At 44.2% G+C, this 21,977-nt stretch overlaps 1 protein-coding gene across 6 annotated transcripts in view; it reads right to left on the reverse strand.

The window, feature by feature from the left end:
* Positions 1 to 19,041, reverse strand: part of LOC139747298 (uncharacterized) — a 221,744-nt gene extending 202,703 nt beyond the window's left edge. For 2 of the 6 annotated variants that reach the window (XM_071659428.1, XM_071659422.1), the window contains exons 1-2: positions 18,920 to 19,027; positions 17,529 to 17,780 (exon numbers count right to left, since the gene is read on the reverse strand). In XM_071659428.1, the coding sequence (XP_071515529.1) occupies positions 17,529 to 17,597 (69 nt within the window). In that variant the 5' untranslated portion in view covers positions 17,598 to 17,780; positions 18,920 to 19,027. Of the gene's footprint in view, positions 1 to 17,528; positions 17,781 to 18,919 lie in introns of all 6 variants that reach the window. The other 4 variants (XM_071659438.1, XM_071659424.1, XM_071659425.1 and 1 more) reach the window with 4 other exon arrangements.
* Between the last annotated feature and the right edge of the window lie 2,936 nt (positions 19,042 to 21,977).

The raw sequence follows: 21,977 nt of genomic DNA on the forward strand, positions 1-21,977 counted from the left end.
TGGGCGCGGTAATCGGCCCACATCCAACCCAAATGTTCATCCTCCCCTCGGGACCGGTCGATATAGAGGTAATTTGCTACTGTGTGTGTGTGTGTGTGTGTGTGCGTGTGTGTGTGTGTGTGTGTGTGTATGTGTGTACACACGGGGGTACAGACAACGTCAAGACCGGAGGCAACACGAGTAAAAAGAAAAAAAAAAAAAAAATCCCAAATTACACAAATATTAATTCCAAACAGTAATCACAAACACACACACACACACACACACACACACACACACACACACACACACACACACACGGTCAGTGAGGAACATGGCGGGATGGGAACAGGAAAGGGGAATGGAGAGAAGGGATATGGGTGGCACATGGCCACACTACAGCGCTAGTGGAGGGAATAACACGTTTGCAACGTGGCGAGCTAAAATATTTTCCCATGTATGTAAGAGAACCAATATTGAATTCAAACTAATATAACAAAGCTATTGAAAAGTGAAAGGTTCCGATAGCCGATATGAAACTGGGGCCGCTGCGATCGGTAGGGAGAGAGGGGGAAAACGACGAGAGAGAGAGAGAGAGAGAGAGAGAGAGAGAGAGAGAGAGAGAGAGAGAGAGAGAGAGAGAGAGAGAGAGAGAACAAAGGTATGAACACGGATAAAGGTGAGAGAGGATCATCAGCACGCTTTCCCTTCCACCGCCCGACATACACACATGCCAAACATACACCACACACTACATAACGCGACAACGGCACACGTGTTTATGTACCTTCACCCACACACACTCGCCTACATACACATGACACCTACCTACCACACACATCCACCAACGTCACACCCACTGTTCCCTCATGAACACGTACACCCAGCACTACATACGTATACCCTTGCACTCCAACACACACACACACACACACACACACACACACATTCATAACACCGCACCGTACCCACATACACATGCCTCTCTGCACTCCCACATACACATATAACCCCAGCACTCCCACATACGCATATCACCCGAACACTACCACATACACAAGCCTCCCACACACCCCAAACGCTTCCACATACACAACCCCCCGCCCCTCCCAGAACCCTCACATACACAACCCCCCCTACACCCCTAACACCTCCACATACACAAGCCCCCCAGCACTCCCACATACGCATATACCCCTATCACTCCCACATACACAATCCCCCCTCTCCCACAGCAGCACCCCCACATACACACACACACCCCCCAGCATTCCCACATCGACAATCCCCTCCCGGCCTACAATGTACTGCATATGTATATGAAAAAGGGGTGGACAGGCCGGATACCAGAATGATCCTGTTTCCTGCCGTTCACCAGGGGGGAGGACACACATCCACTGCTGGTCGGGGCAGGACCGTGACATACCACCCACACCCATACACCTCAAAATCCCCTAACCATCGCTATGGAGACTCGAGCCTTCCAGTAAGGAGGCGTACGGACCCCTGCCTGCAGGAGGGCCGCCCGCCAGCGGTGCACAGAACAATAAAGGCAAAAGCCCGTATTGTGACAAATCATTTAGGGGAGGAGGGGGGAGGCATTGCATATTTATTCTGCAAATCATATAGGCAAATTGGGGTTCGACCAGGGCACTCCTGCTGTAGAGAGGGGGGTCGGGTCGGTGGGATCTGCTGCCCTCTCTGACATCCACATTTTGTACCACTGGGTGAGGGCTAATTCTCTATATGATCACATATTCAGTGAATTTACAGTAATACGAGGTCCATGACTGGACTATCTAATAAAATATGCTATATCCATCACACACACACACACACACACACAATATATATATATATATATATATATATATATATATATATATATATATATATATATATATATATATATATACATATATATATATATATATATATATATATATATATATATATATATATATATATATATATATATATATATATATATATATTCTGAGTAAGGAATATATACTACACATAATATATGTAGAGGCTGTAGGCAAGGTGTATATCATTACTTCCCTCCACTTTAATTTTCACGCGACTAAAAGTCCAGAAACGCCGGCAAATTAAACGATGAAACATGAGGCTATGATGGCGTGACCTTTGACCTGTCCCTTAAGGGTAGGTCAAAGGGCCCGCCATCAGACCCCGAAGGTCGTACCGCTGCAACTCATGATGAGGTTAACACGAGCGGGTTGTAAGTACTAAGAAGCAATCTGCTTTCAATACACTTCCACGCCTAATCTATGTACCAGAGAGAGAATGTCCATGATAGACCTTGGATAACAGTTATAAGATAACTACACAAGCTCACGTTATCCTCGGCCTTGGGGAGGTGAGTGATACGTATCCAAGCTACGTATACAGTGAAACAAGGTAATGAGACTTTACTTAAGGTTGTGGCAGTGTGCGACATATATATCTCATACTGCCACGTACTCAAATATCATCAAGTGGCACATGCCAACTCATGGGCAGTGTCTGGATTGAAAAAAAAATATCTCACAATGTAGTAACTATAATAATAATAATAATAATAATAATAACAGTAATAACAATAATGATAATATTATTACCATTATCATTATTATCATCATTATTATCATTTTATCATTATTATTATTATTATCATTATTATTATTATTATTATTATTATTATTATTATTAATTCAACACACCTGAACTCTCGACATAGCTTAAAATCCACGGAGCTCTACAATTTTTGCCCGTGTATTTCCATACATCTATATGGCTACGTGTAATCCTGCTGGGATGAACTGTTTTCTTTATAATCCAGGACTTCCGTTACCCTCCTGTTAACAGCAGTCTTGATAGCAAATTTGGAATATGAGAAAAAAAAAAAAGTTCTAGTCACACTTTCCCTTACCCACGAACTCAGTCAAGAAATCATGATAATAATAATAATAATAATAATAATAATAATAATAATAATAATAACAACAACAACAACAACAACAACAATCTGGCTACATGTCCAGCGCGTTTGACGAAAAGCTTCACGACTGAAATCAACTCATACGAAGCACGACGCCGGTACGATCCTTGGCCATGATGACGACCTGACCTCCTTGCTCCGAGGGACAATGTGGGTGTCAATGACTGACCAATGGCTGGCCATCAACAAGCGATCACCAACTCTCTCGAAGAGGCTCATCATATATATACATTCCCATGAGTCCACGGGGGAAATGAAACACGATAAGTTCCCAAGTGCACTTTTGTGTAATAATCACATCATCAGGGGAGAGACAGGAGAGAAATATAAGTCAGTTGATGTACAAACGTACTCAAGGCGTATAGACACGCTTTCTCTTTGACACGAAGAGAAACTGGTAAGTTACGAGGTAGCAATGCGTCTGAAAGGACAACAGAAGAACAACATCATCCCCTGCAGGCACAACCAGTGAGAGATCAGCAACAAATCAAGTAAAAGCTCAATCAAACAAACATCCATCACTTAAAAAGTATATAAAGAGAACCCTAATAAACATGTCGGTATCAGCAAAACATGTCAAAAACATCAAAACAGACGCTCATGCAACACGACAAGCGCATATGCAAGGCAACAATAAAATGCATAATGGAAACGCAACGTTCATAAACAGACGCAGATATACAATATTAAAACTCTTACAAAAGAATCAGTAAAATACATGAATAACCGCTAGGAAAAAATCCAAAGAAAATGGAACATCATCACAAACAATAGAGTAAAGCTAAGATGAACATAATAAGCAAACTCTCTGAAGTTATGAAATCATATATCTTACAATGTCATCAGTAACTAATATACACCTCTCTCTCTCTCTCTTTCTCTCTCTCTCTCTCTCTCTCTGTGTGTGTGGGGTTGGGCCATTCTCTGACTGTTCCCTTGCGCTACCTCGCTGACGCGAAAAACAGCGATAAGCATGATAAATAAATAAATATATTCTTTAATAAAAGTGCATATCATCACTAACAATCGCACAGGACAAAACACACACACAAATATATATATATATATATATATATATATATATATATATATATATATATATATATATATATATTATCCCTGGGGATAGGGGAGAAAGAATACTTCCCACGTATTCCCTGCGTGTCGTAGAAGGCGACTAAAAGGGAAGGGAGCGGGGGGCTGGAAATCCTCCCCTCTTTTTTTTTATTTTAATTTTCCAAAAGAAGGAACAGAGAAGGGGGCCAGGTGAGGGTATTCCCTCAAAGGCCCAGTCCTCTGTTCTTAACGCTACCTCGCTATCGCGGGAAATGGCGAATAGTAAAAAAAAAAAAAAAAAAAAAAAAAAAAAAAAATATATATATATATACACACACACAATACTAACAAACAAACGTTACCCGATAGTCAAAACATTAAACCATTAACAATACACCAAACAAAAAAAATGAATAACGTAAGCGTATTTTCAAAATGACGTTTCCCGACACACACAGATACGCTCTATCAAAACAAAATCCTTATTTCCCAGACGTTTATCTTTCTCTCCCACACGCACTGCCACCCAAACGCAAACCAAAATAGTGTGACTGGTTCGCTAAGTTCAATAGTGCGTGCTTTCCACAGACAAAAACCTTACAATACAAACGAGTCTATACATACGTCTAAAAGCAGACGAACAGACTATAATAAACAAGATGAAAATGGCAGTTTAGCCACACTGCCTTGATGTCTGACTGACGCTGTGGAACTAGGCACCCAAGTCCTACTAATTATATATATATATATATATATATATATATATATATATATATATATATATATATATATATATACCATACAGCCCTACTGAGCTCCTGTCACGACAATGCAAGAGGAAACTGCATCTAATAAGGCAATTCTCGGGTTGGAAATTTACAATAATATAATGACTTAGAAAATAAATTACCGGCGATAATGAATTCATGCATACCCTAATGAGAGCGGGGATGAGGCTTTATATATATATATCACAAAACTGTCTTATCATCACAGCGTTCGTTATTAAATGCATAGAATTTTGGCCTACGTTTCCCTCCATCTCGTCCCGCATATAGGCATTACTTTACCGGGTGATCATATCAGGAGTTGTTCAAGCAGAATCTGAGGCTGCTAAATGTTGACCCTTGGATGAATGCGCGTGCAAGGAGGACTTAGCCGCACAGCATAGACATAATGTTACCGATCCGAGGTACACAGAGAGGTCGAACCCTTGAGTTTAAGGAGTTAAAGTTTTAGTTGTTCCCCAAACTGAAGTGAATCGCGTCATTTCCTAAATAGATGAACGGATTTCATTTGTTCCTAACGAATGACGCTTCAGTCTTCCTACTGTAATGATACAACTTCGTTCTTCAAACTGAAAAGCTCGTTTATATGAATAACCGCACGTTATCTTCTAACATGATGACACAGCTTCAGCTTCCCTACTAATGCTTCTTTATTTTTCCTAGCTGAGAACACGCTTCATCTTCCCATACTGAATGACCGCACTTATTCTTTAAAAATAATAAGCACTATCATTCTATCCCTAAGAGAATAACCACAGTTATATTACAGGAGACATATACTTTATATACACAGCAACTGACCCCGCGATAGACTGGAAAATATAATAAGTTAGGCTGTTTTCCCGGCAAAAAACACAAAGCACCGTACGAGAGTCAGGGAGGAGGAACAGTTCGCTGCATCACGCATAACACCATCTGTATCAAACTGGAGAGGGAGCAGAGCTTAATTTCCGACGATTCAAAACATTCAAAATAAATATCCTTTCAACTTTTGCTGGGGGTGGCTGCTGCCAGCACTCGTGATCACTAGATAAGGTCTGGTAACATTTAATATTGGCGCTGGTACAGGTCAAATCCCTTTGACCATGACGGTGCAGAATCTCTGAGTGCCCGGCCTCAAATGTGACCCTTGAGATTAATGCCGTCGTGCTTCAAGGAGGACTTAGCCGGCACAGCATAACCATAAATGTTACCCATCCCTAGTACTCAAGGGTCGAACCCTTATTCTCAAGGAGTTAAGCTTTAAGCTTTCTTCCCCAAACTGAATGAATCGCAGCTTCATTCTTTCCCTAATAGAATGAACCGCATCTTCATTCTTTCCTAAACTGAATGAACCATAGCTTCAGTCTTCCCCATACTGAATGAACCGCATCTTCATTCTTTCCTAAACTGAATAAACCACAGCTTCAGTCTTCCCCATACTGAATGAACCGCATCTTCATTCTTTCCTAAACTGAATGAACCACAGCTTCAGTCTTCCCCATACTGAATGACCCGCATCTTTATTCTTTCCAAAACTGAATGGACAGCAGCTTCATTCTTCCCTAAGCAGAATGAACCACAGCTTCAATATTACCCAGGAGAGCAATGGACTCCGTGTTAAGTGAAGCACAGCAACTGACCCCGCGTTAATTCATGGAGAGGAACGAACTCCGCGTTAAGACAGCTTCATTTTTCTCTAGAGTGAATGAACCGTAGCTTCATATGATTCATTGAACCACATCTTTGGCGGTCGACTAAGTTCGTTCACCAGTTCACTATCCACGATCCCTGACTGGAGTGATAAACCTTGCTCAAGACTATCTTAAATCCCGGATCTTATCAGTTAATATCACGCCATGTACCGCATTTCATTCGAACACACACACACACACACATCTGTTTTGCAGCCATCAATGAAGGCATGATAACTGACGTCTAAGTTTCAAGTCTCTCGCAATCAGTGAACCCATAAGATGTTCTAGTTTCAGTCTCAGGCCATCAGTGAACCCATAAGATGTTCTAGTTTCAGTCTCAGGCCATCAGTGAACACATGATAACTGTGTTTTAAGTTTCAGTTCTCTGAATCCGGTGGACCTCCTCTACCTCAGGCGCCATCTTTTTGTCCGTCGACGAGATTCAACCGACTTTTCTATCTTGATGGTTGGGTCTTCCCGCGGCGCCAACTTTATCACCATCGTAGCAACTTTTCTCTGATCTACACCGCACTGGTGTTCCTGCACAGGAAATGGAGCCACACACACCATCCCCCCCTAAGGGTCCGACAAGTGTCTGTGAAATGGGCATATTTACAAAACATATCACGATCATTCAATGTCAAATTCCCTACCCGTCTTACTTATGTGTGTGTGAGTTAATTGATCAGACATGACGCGCGGGGGTCTTGTTGACTAATATCAGCGTGATCCTAGTTGAATCAAATTACAGGCAAGCCACTTTCTTCTTTTTTTCTCTCTCTCCCTCATCGGTGCTAACCTCCTTGTCAGTATCGCATCTCCAAATATAGTACTTTCGTGATCCAAGTAGACACTTAAGATCTAATCAGAGATTTATGTACCATTAACATCTACTTCATGTAAGCACACTAAACGAACTGCTTTTTTCTTTATTGGTCTTCCGTTAAAATAGACAAAATACTATATCATAAATCTTAAGAAGGTTGCAGTTTGCCATCAATATTAAGTTGCGAGTTCGGAAGTTCAGAGAATAAGTATTTTAACAGTTATTTATTGCACGTGTTTTCGAATTTCTGTTTGCTGACTGCTTCCTGAATTACATCACTGAAGTTTACCCCAGTTAACCGAAAACAATAAAACATACCACAACTCAATACGTAGTGGTTATCTGCCAAAATTACTCGGTCATAAGAAAGCACACGATTAAACGGGCACAATACAATACGCAGTGATAACAAACAGCAATTATGTTCTTGGAAAGAAATGTTAAAATAGAATAGCTAGTCACAATTATGCCTCACACACACACACACACACACACACACACACACACACACACACATATATATATATATATATATATATATATATATATATATATATATATATATATATATATATATATATATATATATATATATATATATATATATATATATATATATATATATATTTCTTTGTTCTCGAAACATTTATTGCCAGCAGTTATCATCCAAACTTGCTCACAAATATTTCATGGCCTCCTGCCAAACTGGTACACCCAGGAATACCAAAAATTCATATACTATAAGACTGTGATATCACAAAGTTACGGGAAACACCAAGTGTACCTAATAGTAAAAATCCTCCTCTTGATATCTTTTAGCTGAGAACTTTAAGACATCATGAACTCATTGTTCACTCGCAGTCCAGTGTGAAATCCACTTTCAACAGGAGAAAAAAAAAAAATACACATACTGTGATAGATGAAATACTACTGTACGATCCACCTAGCACTCGCTTTGATTCATTTTACATTTTTTATGCGTTCGAACACCTGAAACCCGGCGGGGAACTGAGGTTTCCAGGTATCGCTATATACAACGTGAAACGAACTGCCAGATGTCGCCAAGCTCAGGGGTCGGGATGGTCGAGACTAGGCTGGCTGCCTACAGGCCATCCCCTCTATACCCTTTGCCACTGGTTTTCATATTTCAAAACCCCATGGTTTTTTAAACGCTCCCACATGAGGTTCAGTCGTTACACAGGGCCTGCATAAAGGTAGGGGGGTTTTACGCGGTAAAACGGAACATATGCAGTGTATCCATTTTCTAACCAGCAAAGATTGGCGAATAACATATACGAAGCAAACGCAACGTTACGTCTGCGATACAGGACACATGATCGCCAAGAAAAATGGCATTATCGACTGCAAAACAGGCGATTGTCAGGACGAGAAATGCTCAAAAATGTAACTCAAAAGTAGCAGATGGCTCTTCATCAATGCTCTTACAGGAGAGTGAGGGATTTTCGCGAAACTTACATGCGCCGATGCCTGGGAAATGTCACGATGATTTTTCGCTGGGAAACATTTTAGATGAAATATACTCTAGGTGGCAACGGCGACAGGAAACACTAGAGGGGCTTCCAAGGGGAAATTTATTGATCGAAAGGTTGCAAGGGGATCCTACATGACTACCACCCTACCGTTCTCCACGCACTAGGCTTCCCTTGCCTCAACAAAGGCTTCTTGTGGGGGGTGGGGGACAGCCCTTACCCTACCAAAGCCTGTCATTGACGATGATAAATTTCTGACCCTACCATACCATCACCACAACCAGTCTCCGGCCCCAAACTGGCCTTACCACAGTCAGTATTCCTTAAGACTAGGCTTGGCTCTACGCTCAACCCCCTCCCCCCAAATCGTAATCCGACTTACAAGATTTAAAGCCCTTCGTTGATTCTGCTGCTGCCGGTCTTCTCAGGTCCCACCCTACCCGAGACACAGACCTAAGTCTCTCTCTCTCTCTCTCTCTCTCTCTCTCTCTCTCTCTCTCTCTCTCTCTCTCTTCCTGAATCAGCCAGTCATTGTTGGTGTTACCCTGATCCAAAATCCTTCATGCCACCAGCTTTCGCTCACAGCAGACACAGAGGCGAGAGTCGCTCTTCCCCCATCCACGTTCCTTTCCCCACCTGCCCTAGCTCTTTTACTTCCTTTCTTCCTTTCTACCAAATCCCCTAACCCATCCACCTACACACAGTCCTTTCAATCTCATTCTCACCTTTTCCCCTCTACGTTTTAAGGGTCAAAGTTAACATGTTCCCCCCAACCCCCGCCAGTGTCTGGTAAAAGGTCGCAGTGGGTGGTTTATTTGGGCGAGGACCCCCGACGGCTGCCTTATTTTCTTAAATCTCTGTTTTGTAAACAAGTTCTCAGCGCTAGAACTTTTTTTTTTTCCCTTAAATTCCAGTGTTACTACCATCATGATCTGGCCACTTCCCGGGGATACTCAGCAATATACGAGATCTTAGTATGCGAGGTATGCGCAAGCCCCATGTTTGCTTACAAAGTTAATTCACGTTGGCACATTTTAAGACACCATCACGGAAACATGACAAAGTGGGGTGTCAAACTCTTTACGACAGTGAAATCAACAAATGATCAAACTGAAGGTACACGCAAGAAAACAAAGATAGTATGAGAGGATGTTTGACAAATGGTAAAGCTGATTGTGGTTAAATTTGGTATCAGTGTTATGTACTGCAAAGTGTACGCTATGGCGGTGGGGGAATCACATACGATCAATCATACAGGATAAAATCAATCGTTAAGTCCAAAGTGCCAAGCTGTGGTTACAAATGAACGAAGCACTCTCAATCATGAAGTTACAATCCGTTACTCCCAATTGTCAAACTGCTGATAACAGTTAAGTCAGTCCAAAAGATCAGACTGTGAATTAGCAACACTGTTGGGTCCACAGTGTCACACTTTACAGATGACATTATTTGACTGGAGATGCCTTAAATTGCCAGGCTTTGGTCAAACTTGGGACACAGTTCAACAAATAGTCCCCATCATCAATGTTTACACAACCAACGAACTACTCATGAGTCAAAAACTTGTCAAAAGTCTATAGTGTCTTGTAATATCTCGTTATTCAGATTTTTGTCTTTTAAATGTCTTGAATTGCGTCTACTTTTGTCCCGACTTCTGCCCTTTCTCATGATATCAGTTCAATTTCTTGCTATTCACTTATATCCTCTAACAAATGTGTTAACTCTGCAACGTGTAATCACAAATATCCAAATTAAATTCCTAAAGCTAGCGATCAAAAAAGTAGTTTGCTTAATCAATAAACTAATGTACATACGGGAAAAGTAATAATGGGTTTGTTCGGCAATTCTGATGCGTTTAAGCCAAATATGGGCTAGTGAATTTTCTTTCGGGTTATCTGATAACCTAAGTTCGAGGCCAGACTGGCTGCCTGCCCAGCGGGCTCCGGGGGATTGCCTGGAGCCCCGTCCGTTATTGCTTCACTGTAGCTTCCTCTGCCAACCCTCCGAGGGGAGAGATGAGACAGGGGAGGGAGGAGTGATGAAAAGGGAGAGTAATGGAGGGAGACATGCTAGTTCAATGGAAACCCCCCCCCCCCATCACTGCAACAAATATTCCAGCAAAATACAGACTTAAAACCCCTTGAGGACGACGGCGCGATTCTTAACCACAATAGTCCGACCCTTGAGGACGACGGTACGATCCTTGCCAATGTACAACGGCTAGGCCTTTAACTTGCCCTTCAGGGTCAGGTCAAAGGGTTAAATACAGACAGTGCTCAGGGGGTCGTGCGTAAGCAGGTAAACTGGCAGAAATGTAAATGAAAAACATCTCCTCCGTTCTTCTGAAAGGTGTTCCATCCATCCTTATCTGCCGATGATGGGGCACCAGCGAAGACCACGGCCGGCGAACTGAACCAGAGCAAGACCTATAATAATAAAGAACCTCTACAGCCCAACCCCCTCCCCACCTAACGCCATCGGCACAACTTTCCCGAGTACGGCCTGACCCAACCCTCCTTCCCGAGGCACGGCCTAACCCAACCTGCCGTCCCCTGGTACGGCCCAACCCAGCCCACATTCCCAGAGTACTATGTAGGCTTTGTCACCTTCCATTCTGCCCCCAGATGCCGCGGGGCAGAGGGTAACAGCCTAGCCATCCCTCTTACCTAGGGGTCCCCACACTACTAGCCTCTCTCCGTCCTCCATCATTCTACTACCCCCGAGCCTCCATCACCCTAGTAACCCCTACATCCATTAACCGCGTTCGCCTCCCCCATCATCCAACTCGCCTCTCTCCGTCCTCCATAACCTTACCAAGTACCGCCTAACTCCATCACACATGCCCCCTCCTCGTTCCTCATCACTCTACTATCCCTCTAACTTTCATTCAAGTCCCCTTCCCTCTCCTCCATCACTCTCCAGGTCTCCCTACATCCTCCGTCACCCATTTACCCCGTAGCTCCATGACTCGCATAACCCTCACCCCCTCTCCTACAACCCATCACTACCCCTAACTCTCAAACACACGTCTTCAGTCCCTTTCCAACATCTATCTTCATCTCCTTCAATCATCCCACTACCGTCCCTTCTATCAAATGGATACCCTTCCTTCCTGACATCCATCACCACACTACCTTTTCCTTTCCACCATCACCCTCCCCCCCTCTTCCTTCAGAGTGCACTGTCCGTCCCAGACCTATTATCCCTTCCTCCCGCCGTACCACAACCCCCTCTATCACACACGTCCCATCCCCCTTCATCTCTCTACCAACCACCATAAATCCACCGTCCTGCCACCATCATCCACCCCCTCCAAATATCCCTCCTACATCAAATTGCTCCCTCCCCAATCACCCCCTAGCACTACCCAACCCCCCCAAACTACTAACCAGGCCAGGATATAGAAAAAAAAAAAATAATCTCCCCTCCCCTCTCAGCACCTGCTGCACCTCGTCCCATCAGCCCACTCCCCAGCAGTTACTCCTCCACCACTCTCCTGACCGCTGGCCGCGCTGCCCGCATCCCTTCACCCTTACCAAGTAGACCATCCCCTCTCTCCCTCCCTCCCTCCCGCCACTCTCAATCCTCACACCCCACCACAATCAACCCTCCCCCCAACCACCACCTCTAACAGCAACCCTCACTCTTTCACCATCACAATTCCCCCCACCACTACCAACCCTCACCCCAGCCCCACCACCTGCCCTTACCCCAACACATCCCTTCCCCCCCAACACACAGACTCCCACGTCATTAAGCCTCACCCTTCATCACGAGGCAAATCACCCTACACCACCATCAACCCTCGTCCTGAACCACCCTTCACCCTGACCCTGTAGTAGACCTTTATACACAGTCGTCATGCTAACCAACCGACACCATCAACCCCTCCCACACCACACCAACAACGATCACCAACACCGTCACTAACCCCCACCAACACCATCACTCGCAAGCACAAACACTACCACTATCACCCATCCTCCCCCACTACCACCTGCCAACCGCCACCCACAAGCACCTGCACGAACCCCCCACCCATCCACCTCCCACCCTTCCCCTGGCCACAGGCACCTGCCTTACCCTTCGTAATGAGCCTGAGAGCCGCCACCACCCGGCCGGCGCCCCACACACTTATCATCTGTGAGCCAGTCATCACACACTCACTCACCACTACCACTTGTGAGCCAGTCATCACACACTCACTCACCACTACCACTTGTGAGCCAGTCATCACACACACTCACCACTACCACTTGTGAGCCAGTCATCACACACTCACCACTACCACTTGTGAGCCAGTCATCACACACTCACTCACCACTACCACTTGTGAGCCAGTCATCACACACTCACTCACCACTACCACTTGTGAGCCAGTCATCACACACTCACTCACCACTACCACTTGTGAGCCAGTCATCACACACTCACTCACCACTACCACTTGTGAGCCAGTCATCACACACTCACTCACCACTACCACTTGTGAGCCAGTCATCACACTCACTCACCACTACCACTTGTGAGCCAGTCATCACACACTCACTCACCACTACCACTTGTGAGCCAGTCATCACACACACTCACCACTACCACTTGTGAGCCAGTCATCACACACTCACCACTACCGCTTGTGAGCCAGTCATCACACACTCACCACTACCACTTGTGAGCCAGTCATCACACACTCACCACTACCGCTTGTGAGCCAGTCATCACACACTCACCACTACCACTTGTGAGCCAGTCATCACTCACTCACCACTACCACTTGTGAGCCAGTCATCACTCACTCACCACTACCACTTGTGAGCCAGTCATCACACACTCACCACTACCACTTGTGAGCCAGTCATCACACACACTCACCACTACCACTTGTGAGCCAGTCATCACACACTCACCAATACCACTTGTGAGCCAGTCATCACACACTCACCACTACCACTTGTGAGCCAGTCATCACTCACTCACCACTACCACTTGTGAGCCAGTCATCACACACTCACTCACCACTACCACTTGTGAGCCAGTCATCACACACTCACTCACCACTACCACTTGTGAGCCAGTCATCACACACTCACCACTACCACTTGTGAGCCAGTCATCACACACTCACCACTACCACTTGTGAGCCAGTCATCACTCACACTCACCACTACCACTTGTGAGCCAGTCATCACACACTCACCAATACCACTTGTGAGCCAGTCATCACACACTCACCACTACCACTTGTGAGCCAGTCATCACACACTCACCACAACCACTTGTGTTCTCAAGTCCAACAGCGACTAGGCCCATCAGGCCATCCACTCTACTCCTGGGCCTACACAGAGACACACACACACACACAGACACACCATATAAACAGGCTTCACAAGGCGGACGTCACACTCGCCCTGTGCATCCACACGCCTCAACTCACACTCGCCCTGTGCATCCACACGCCTCAACTCACACTCGCCCTGTGCATCCACACGCCTCAACTCATACTCGCCCTGTTGGCAAGCAGGGCTCCTAATACTCGCCCTGTAGATACTTGGATCCCTAATATCCGACCTGTTACACATACAGGGACGATAGAACTCGGCCTGTGCACACATTCGGCCCCAGAACTGAAGTGTCCACAACTAGTCTCATTATCCTCATACTCTGCATCCGTCTATTTCATCCAAACTCACAAACGTCCACACGGCCCCGTGGGCATACACTATACACACACGTGATTCCCTCGGTACACCGTCTCCCTACACGCGCCTCACTCCCCTTACCCCCACCGTACGCATACCTACAACCTTCCCTGGCCTGCACACTCTAGACACGTCTCACTCCCTACCCATGTCTACCGCCCTTACATTCCCCTAGACCTAATCAATACAATCCATGGCTTAATACACTCGGGTCACCCCCAGACCTGCCTTAGACACATCTAACTCCTTCCCTCCCCGACCCAGGTTCGCTCACCCCAACTGGCCTACTCTCCCCAGGCTCTTCCTCTCTCCATGATACAAAACAAAATCCTCCTCCAGCAGGTTCTAAATGTTATTTTGCAGTGCTATTCCTCTCTCTCTCTCTCTCTCTCTCTCTCTCTCTCTCTCTCTCTCTGCCATACCTTTGTCTCTCCCCTCTTACCCTACTATTGCTTTATTTTCCCTTCCCTGACCTCTCTCGCCCCTCGGTATATACATTTTTTCCCCGTGTTTTTTATAACATTCCCTCCCTGCATTTTTCACTGCCTTTGTCCTGTTCACGTTTTTCCCCAGATCTGTTTTAAAATTCCTCACGTCCCTCGTTTATCTCCGTGTCTCATGCCACCCGTTTACCTCTCTCTCTCTCTCTCTCTCTCTCTCTCTCTCTCTCTCTCTCTCTCTCTCTCTCTCTGTTTTTGAGTGTACCAACGGGTCGGCCAAGCCATCCCATCTGGATACACGACCGGCGGCCGGTCGGTGTTCCAACGTACAAGCACCATACGACCGGTTAAATATTTGGTAACAGGGTTGCTTACCCCAACGGCCACAGGTAACAATTCCGTGTCAGAATTCCATCATTTTATGGCTGCGAGTACGTTGGCCTAACGGGACAACTTTGGCAATCCTCACCTCAACATCATGTCTATTCAACTACCTCCACAGTTGTCCGAGGTCAGAGTGCTTACTCCCTTGGAGATCAAGTCAGGCTGTCCGACGACGCAGTGGCCAGCAGAAAAATATACGTACTCTTCAATGTCTGACTCATCTAGAGGGCACTTTCTAGATACATCACATTAGCCCTGGAGACTGGTCTTCTAAACCTGCACAAAAGCTCAGTCTTGAGATCAAGCTGCACTGCTGTTCCTCCAGAGATCCGTCCGGTTTGTTTCAGGCCGCAAACCTGCGTCCCTTCCATATAACCTTGCTGGTCGGTTACACAGCACATATCTATCTCTCCACCGAGCTTTTGAAGTTCACTGGTTGGGTGGGTCGGGAACGTTTGTCTTACTTAACCAGTTGAATCTTTCAGGCCACAGATGTTTTACCGTTTTCTCTAAACTGCATCTATGGTATCATCAGGTTTTAGCGTGGATATCCTATCAAATCACTAATACCTGTCGTTGACAACTAGGAACAATTCTTGAGTTTAGTTTGAAAAACAAAAACAAAAAAAAACATACTTTCCAAGAATTTCCATGATTAAATTAGGTCACATCTCTCCCCCGCTGCACTGCTAACTACTGTTATAAGTGAGCGAATATTTGCGGGATGACTGTAAACATAGAGGAATCATTTTAAGATACTGTCCACGACAGACATCTTGTCAAAAATATCCATACAGATACATTTACCGGTTCCTTGGGGATTCCAACCCAATTATTCCAGATTCGCAAGGTTCAGAATCCTACCTGCACTCTAACAAGGAAGAGCACCAACCGGTAGTCCTGGGGCAACTTACGGAGTAACTGTGAACCGGTCGAATAAACCGACCAGCAGCCGGTTGAGCGGTCTCAGCCTACAGGACCGGCCGCAAACACTCGCAATTAACGGACTCTTTAATATGCTACTCATAATATTCATCTTGGGAGAGCCTAAAGCCACATCTCTCCCACACGTAACCCAGTTTATGATCATTAAAACGCCGATGAGCACCCACTGAAGAACACTTGCCTGGGTTCGGTCACTGAACTTCATGCTGCTCTCACACACACACACACAACCCGTTCCTTCTCTCTCTCTCTCTCTCTCTCTCTCTCTCTCTCTCTCTCTCTCTCTCTCTCTCTCTCTCTCTATCCCCCACACATCACCCTTTCATTCCTCATTTTACCGTTCGTCTGTGCACCTCCATTTCCACACTTACTCCTCACCCTTGCCTACACAACCACTCTCCTCCCTCACTTATCCCCCATCTCATATTCCACGATCTTATCCCTCAGCAGAATCTCCCCTAACAGATGGCAGTAATTCTGCTAGAGGGAGAGAGGAAACAGAGGATGCACGGGGAAAGGTGAAAAGGACGAGATAGATAGATAGATAGATAGATAGAGATAGAGATAGAGAGAGAGAGAGAGAGAGAGAGAGAGAGAGAGAGAGAGACTGCTCGAGTAAAAAAATAATACTAAAATCCTCCCACCTTGCTCTTACGTCATCAATAACCCCGTGACGTCACTCACCCACATAATGTCACTTGTTTACCTCACGCACTGGGCAGATGGGGGACCGATAATAGGCAAGGGCAAAAAATATTTACCAAAAGCGTTTCTAGAAACACTACCCCAGTGAAATAATATTACATCCCCTAACAGCCTACTTTTGCCCTCACCGTTCAAAGCCAAATTCAATGCACAACTGAAGAAAGTAAAGAACGCATAATAATATGGGATACAAAAATACGAAAATTATATACATCTTTTTAACAACGGGCTAACAACTTACCAACACCAATTACAATTCGTTTATCTTATTTCAGGCATAAAGCATTAAAAATGCACTAACGTGAAGATTTCGTTTATTTCGTTTAACGACCTTTTATATCCCCACCAAAAAAAAAAAAAATTTCCCAAGGTGCCCTCAGATGTTTCAAAGCGCCCACAGCGACGGACGCGTTACCTTCCTTCACCTTTAACCGGGCAAGCTGGGCCTCTTTTATCCCACGCGATGAATAAATGGGCCAGAATCTAGCGCAAGGGCAAACTGGACCCAGGAATAAACCCTAGTTACATGCAAACCTTACCTCGATCATGGGTAGGTCCGTAGCATCCATGGTGGCACCGTCCTCGCCCAGGTAGGACGCACTCTCCATCTCTCACGGGCTGGCAAACATGCACGTACACACTCTCTGGCGAACTCTAAAAGCTTTCTCAGGTGGAAGTTTTTCCTTGGTTCACACCTCGCGTCGTGTTGGGCACGTCTAGGCCCTGATCTTACTAGTCTCACAATAGTTCAGTCATTTACTGCGGCCTCTTGCGCTCACCTGATCAAAATACTGAGGATGAAACGGGTATTCGTTGAGGACACTAGAATTTCAATTGCTTTATAGAATAACAAAAGTAGATGATTGAATAAATAGAATACCATGTGAAGGATTCGGGGGATTCACTGAGAACCGACTGTGCGTTCTTGAACCCCTGGAGGAAAAGAAAAATATCTATCCCGAAAACCCTCTTCTATTATCATACATAAATTTCTGATATCTGCAAAATATGTAAAGACGATTGGAGGGTACAACCCAGTCGCCACGGAGCAACCAACGTAAATCTATTCATCTTTAAATGTATTTTTCCGGTACTCTGTCTTTTATCAATAGTGAATACAGTGTAAGGGGGGAAAGAGCATCTGACACATCAGTCATTTCTCTCGATTTTTATTTCATTTTGAGACTGAGCCTCTTAAATTTAACTTACAGGTAGTTCCCCTTCATACACACACGCACTATATATATATATATATATATATATATATATATATATATATATATATATATATATATATAAAGTTAATGACATTGCAACTATACTGCAATCAAAAGGAAAGTCTAGTGGGCAAATAGGCCATGAGTTCTTGAGGCATTATAAGACGACAGACATGGAAGCTGGTCGTATACAAGCAGTCATGAAGCCTAAACATTGAAAACCTTAATCATACTTTCTCATTCATCTTCGATGACTATCGCTCTGATGTGGTGTGTTAACGTTAAATTATGACAACACTTGCAGTTTCTCCAGTTGAAAATTTTCCATACGAAGTTAGATTACAACTTTTGCATCATATTGGAAATCAATACGATGTTCAACATGCGGATGCATGCATTCTCTACACAATACATACATGTGTGGGCAGGGATTGTTTATTCATATCATTTGGGCGATACCATTCTATTGGTCATCTTTGGTTAACCGAATTTACCGGATTGGCGAGAAATCTAAACGATCCCAGTAACATAAAGGGCTTAGATCTTAATTACGCGTTGCCGTTCATAGTCACAACTTGTGTGATATTTATCTGGCACGTGAAAAACATAATAATCTTTAAACAAGTGTATCTCCGAAAGTTCATCCGGCACTATTACGGTAAAAAAACACTATTCAGGTCACTCGAAACGTTTTCAAACATATCTGGCCGTACCACTGAACACCACTTCACCGATAATTTCAGCAATTACCATACAACGGTAATATGAAATAAAGTTTAAATGTCCCGTGCGCAGCTACACACACCCTACTTCTCGGGCCGCCTGTAGGAAACTGAGCGAGTCCCGCCAAAAATTTAAAAGTGCTCTCACGGACGATGTCGAGTGATGGTTTTTATTTTTCTAAAAAAAGTTTTCTCACCTTTTCACTAATTTTTTCAATGTTACAAAAATCACTGCATACTTGGGGTTTAATACATAGGCAATTCCTCTCACGTAAAGTAATTCACAGAAGCTGATGAACATAATAAGAGACATTTTAAAATACGTCCGTATATCTAATGGCGAAATTATCTCTCAGGTGGGAGCAACTGAACGAGGAAGTAGAGCCACGGTGTGATGCTGACCAGCTGAGCGGTTTATCAGTGTTACATAACATTCTGATTATTGCTGGGTCACCATCGACCTTGACCCTAATACATGCAGCTTTAAACTCCTTTACGCACCCCCACTGCACATAAAATAATAGCGAAATGTTACACCGCAAAGATTTTTAAAGTGTAAAAAATAAAACGCTGACCAATATACCTCCTTGTATAGTTTTTACCATCACGAGACATGCGGGTTCTTGGAATCTGTCAAGAACCGAAAAAGTCCACGGAAAATATTACTTTTTATCACCCCAAGCAAAGTGGGAGGCGCTGTTAGCTTAAGACGATAAACTGTCGAAAGGAATGAAGCCTAACAATCATGTTCTAAGTCAAATGTTATTCGACATTGTGTCATTTTGAGAATAATTTCACGCTGAAAATTCAGATGGTAAAAGGACAATTAAATGATGATGAGTTGGGTGGTGGTAATGGTGGCAGAGGTAGGGTATGCGGTAAATGGTGGTGAGTTAAAAATGATGAAAGTGATGCTGGTGCTTGGGTAGAGAGGGTGCCGTGTTGCCAGTATAAGTGATGTGGTAATTTAAGGCAGAGGTAAATAAAGTGGTCGGTGGTGGTTGTACGTTCTGATGGTCCCCGAGAACGAAGCAGGCATGGTGCTAGGATTAATGGCGGGTCTACGGCTGTGAGGGGTGCTCAGATGGGCTGTGGCGTTGGGATATACTGTAGGCGGCCATGGTGCTTAGGGGGCCAATGTTGGTCGTCGGGTGGGTGATAACAATGAAGCTCGGAGGAGAGGGGGTTGGGGCTGGCTGGGTGGTTCTGGTGGAGAGCTTGGGGATGATGTTTACTCAACCACATCCAGAAATAGTTCGTGAAAAACAAGAGCGGGTCAATCATTTATGATGAAGCAACATCCAACACGGAACGTTACACAGTTCGGTGAATTAACCGCCGACCTGGCAACCTCACAGGCCCAACACTGGGCTAGATCATTAACAGGATCCGACCCGCAGGGTCAGTGTCAGTGTGGTAGCATGACCAGCTGGGTCAGTGTCGTCTGGTAGAGAGAAAGCCATGGGTTGTCTACAAACTCGACCAGATCTACTTTATCTAAACCACATTCACTTCGTACGCTTGGCAAAGTTTTGTGACGGAAAACTTTGACAGCGATCTCAATTCTTAACAAATAATTCTATACGAGTAAAAAAGAAAAAAAAAACTGATAAAGAACTAGAAGTGGACAAAAATTAACTCAAACGCATTCACGGGCCGCCCAGGGTGGAGCGCATAGGTTCGAAAACTGGTTGCAGCAGTCGGTCCACAATCAACGCAGCTGTTCATCCAACCATAGGAGTTCGTCGATGAAATGGGTACCTGGCTCAGGCTAGAGTTAATGGGATGCCCTTGATTAGAGCCTAAGCTGCCTGTGCCGAGATGTATATATATTTTTTTCTCCCTGTTGCAGAGTCCGGTATAACAACACGTTCGTGGAACCGCCTGTCTCTTTCCGCATATATTCTCTCTCTCTCTCTCTCTCTCTCTCTCTCTCTCTCTCTCTCTCTCTCTCTCTCTATATATATATATATATATATATATATATATATATATATATATATATATATATATATATTTCTTTTTCTTTCATACTATTCGCCATTTCCCGCCTCAGCGAGGTAGGTATCTATCTATCTATCTATCTATCTATCTATATATATATATATATATATATATATATATATATATATATATATATGGATCTATTAAGAACCAGAACATTTGGAGACGAAAAATCTTTAAGCACATGGGTAAGACCTGGGACATAGCGATGCAATATGCCGACCTATTGATCCGATACTTAAGGGTTAGTTAACTCAAAGGCTAGATCACTGTAAAAGTGATGGGTCGTGCCGTCGTGCTCATTAAGTTCATATAGCTGTTACAGAAACTGTATTTGGTTAGGTATCCAAAGCAAGGACGGTTAGGTATGTTGAATAAACGTAGTCAGTTCATCGATTTCATTCTAAAGGGTTGTAATACGGAGCTCCAAAAACTCTCTCTCTCGCCTATTATCGTCTGCACGGCATAACTAGGAGTGGCCTGATATTTCATATGAAAAATGATCGATCCATCTTACACTTTATTCCCATTAGAGGTAAATACGGGAACACGCCCTCGACGCTCACCCACACGAATCTTCCTCACCCTATGGAACACGCCCTCGATGCTTACCCACACGAATCTTCCTCACCCTGTGTCCAATGTTCCGCAGTTGACCTCAGAGAGTCACTAGTTCAAGAAGAAAATGTAAAATCTGAAGGGGAGAAAAAAAATGTGAATTCTGTTCACTAGCATAACTGTCCGTTATGGTTTCGCCTGGGGAAAGTTGGTCTTGCCTAATGTGCGTTTCAGAAGTCTTTACGATCTGGCACGGTAGAACAGTTCCATTTATCTGATACAAAACTCTAGGCGAGTTACCATATAAAGGTAAAGAGAGATTTACCAGAGTTTGGCTGGTTTCCTTTTTTTTTTTTTACATTACGTTTTAAACCCCCCAAATGGATGTTACGGGCGGAGACTACGCCTGTAGCTTCGCTGCTCACGTACACCTTACTTCCCACCCTCACCGTCTTCAGCAGAAACACAACCTTACAGATTTTTATAC

Source organism: Panulirus ornatus, chromosome 68 (assembly GCF_036320965.1).
Source record: "Panulirus ornatus isolate Po-2019 chromosome 68, ASM3632096v1, whole genome shotgun sequence".
Classification (NCBI taxonomy): Eukaryota; Metazoa; Arthropoda; class Malacostraca; order Decapoda; family Palinuridae; genus Panulirus; species Panulirus ornatus.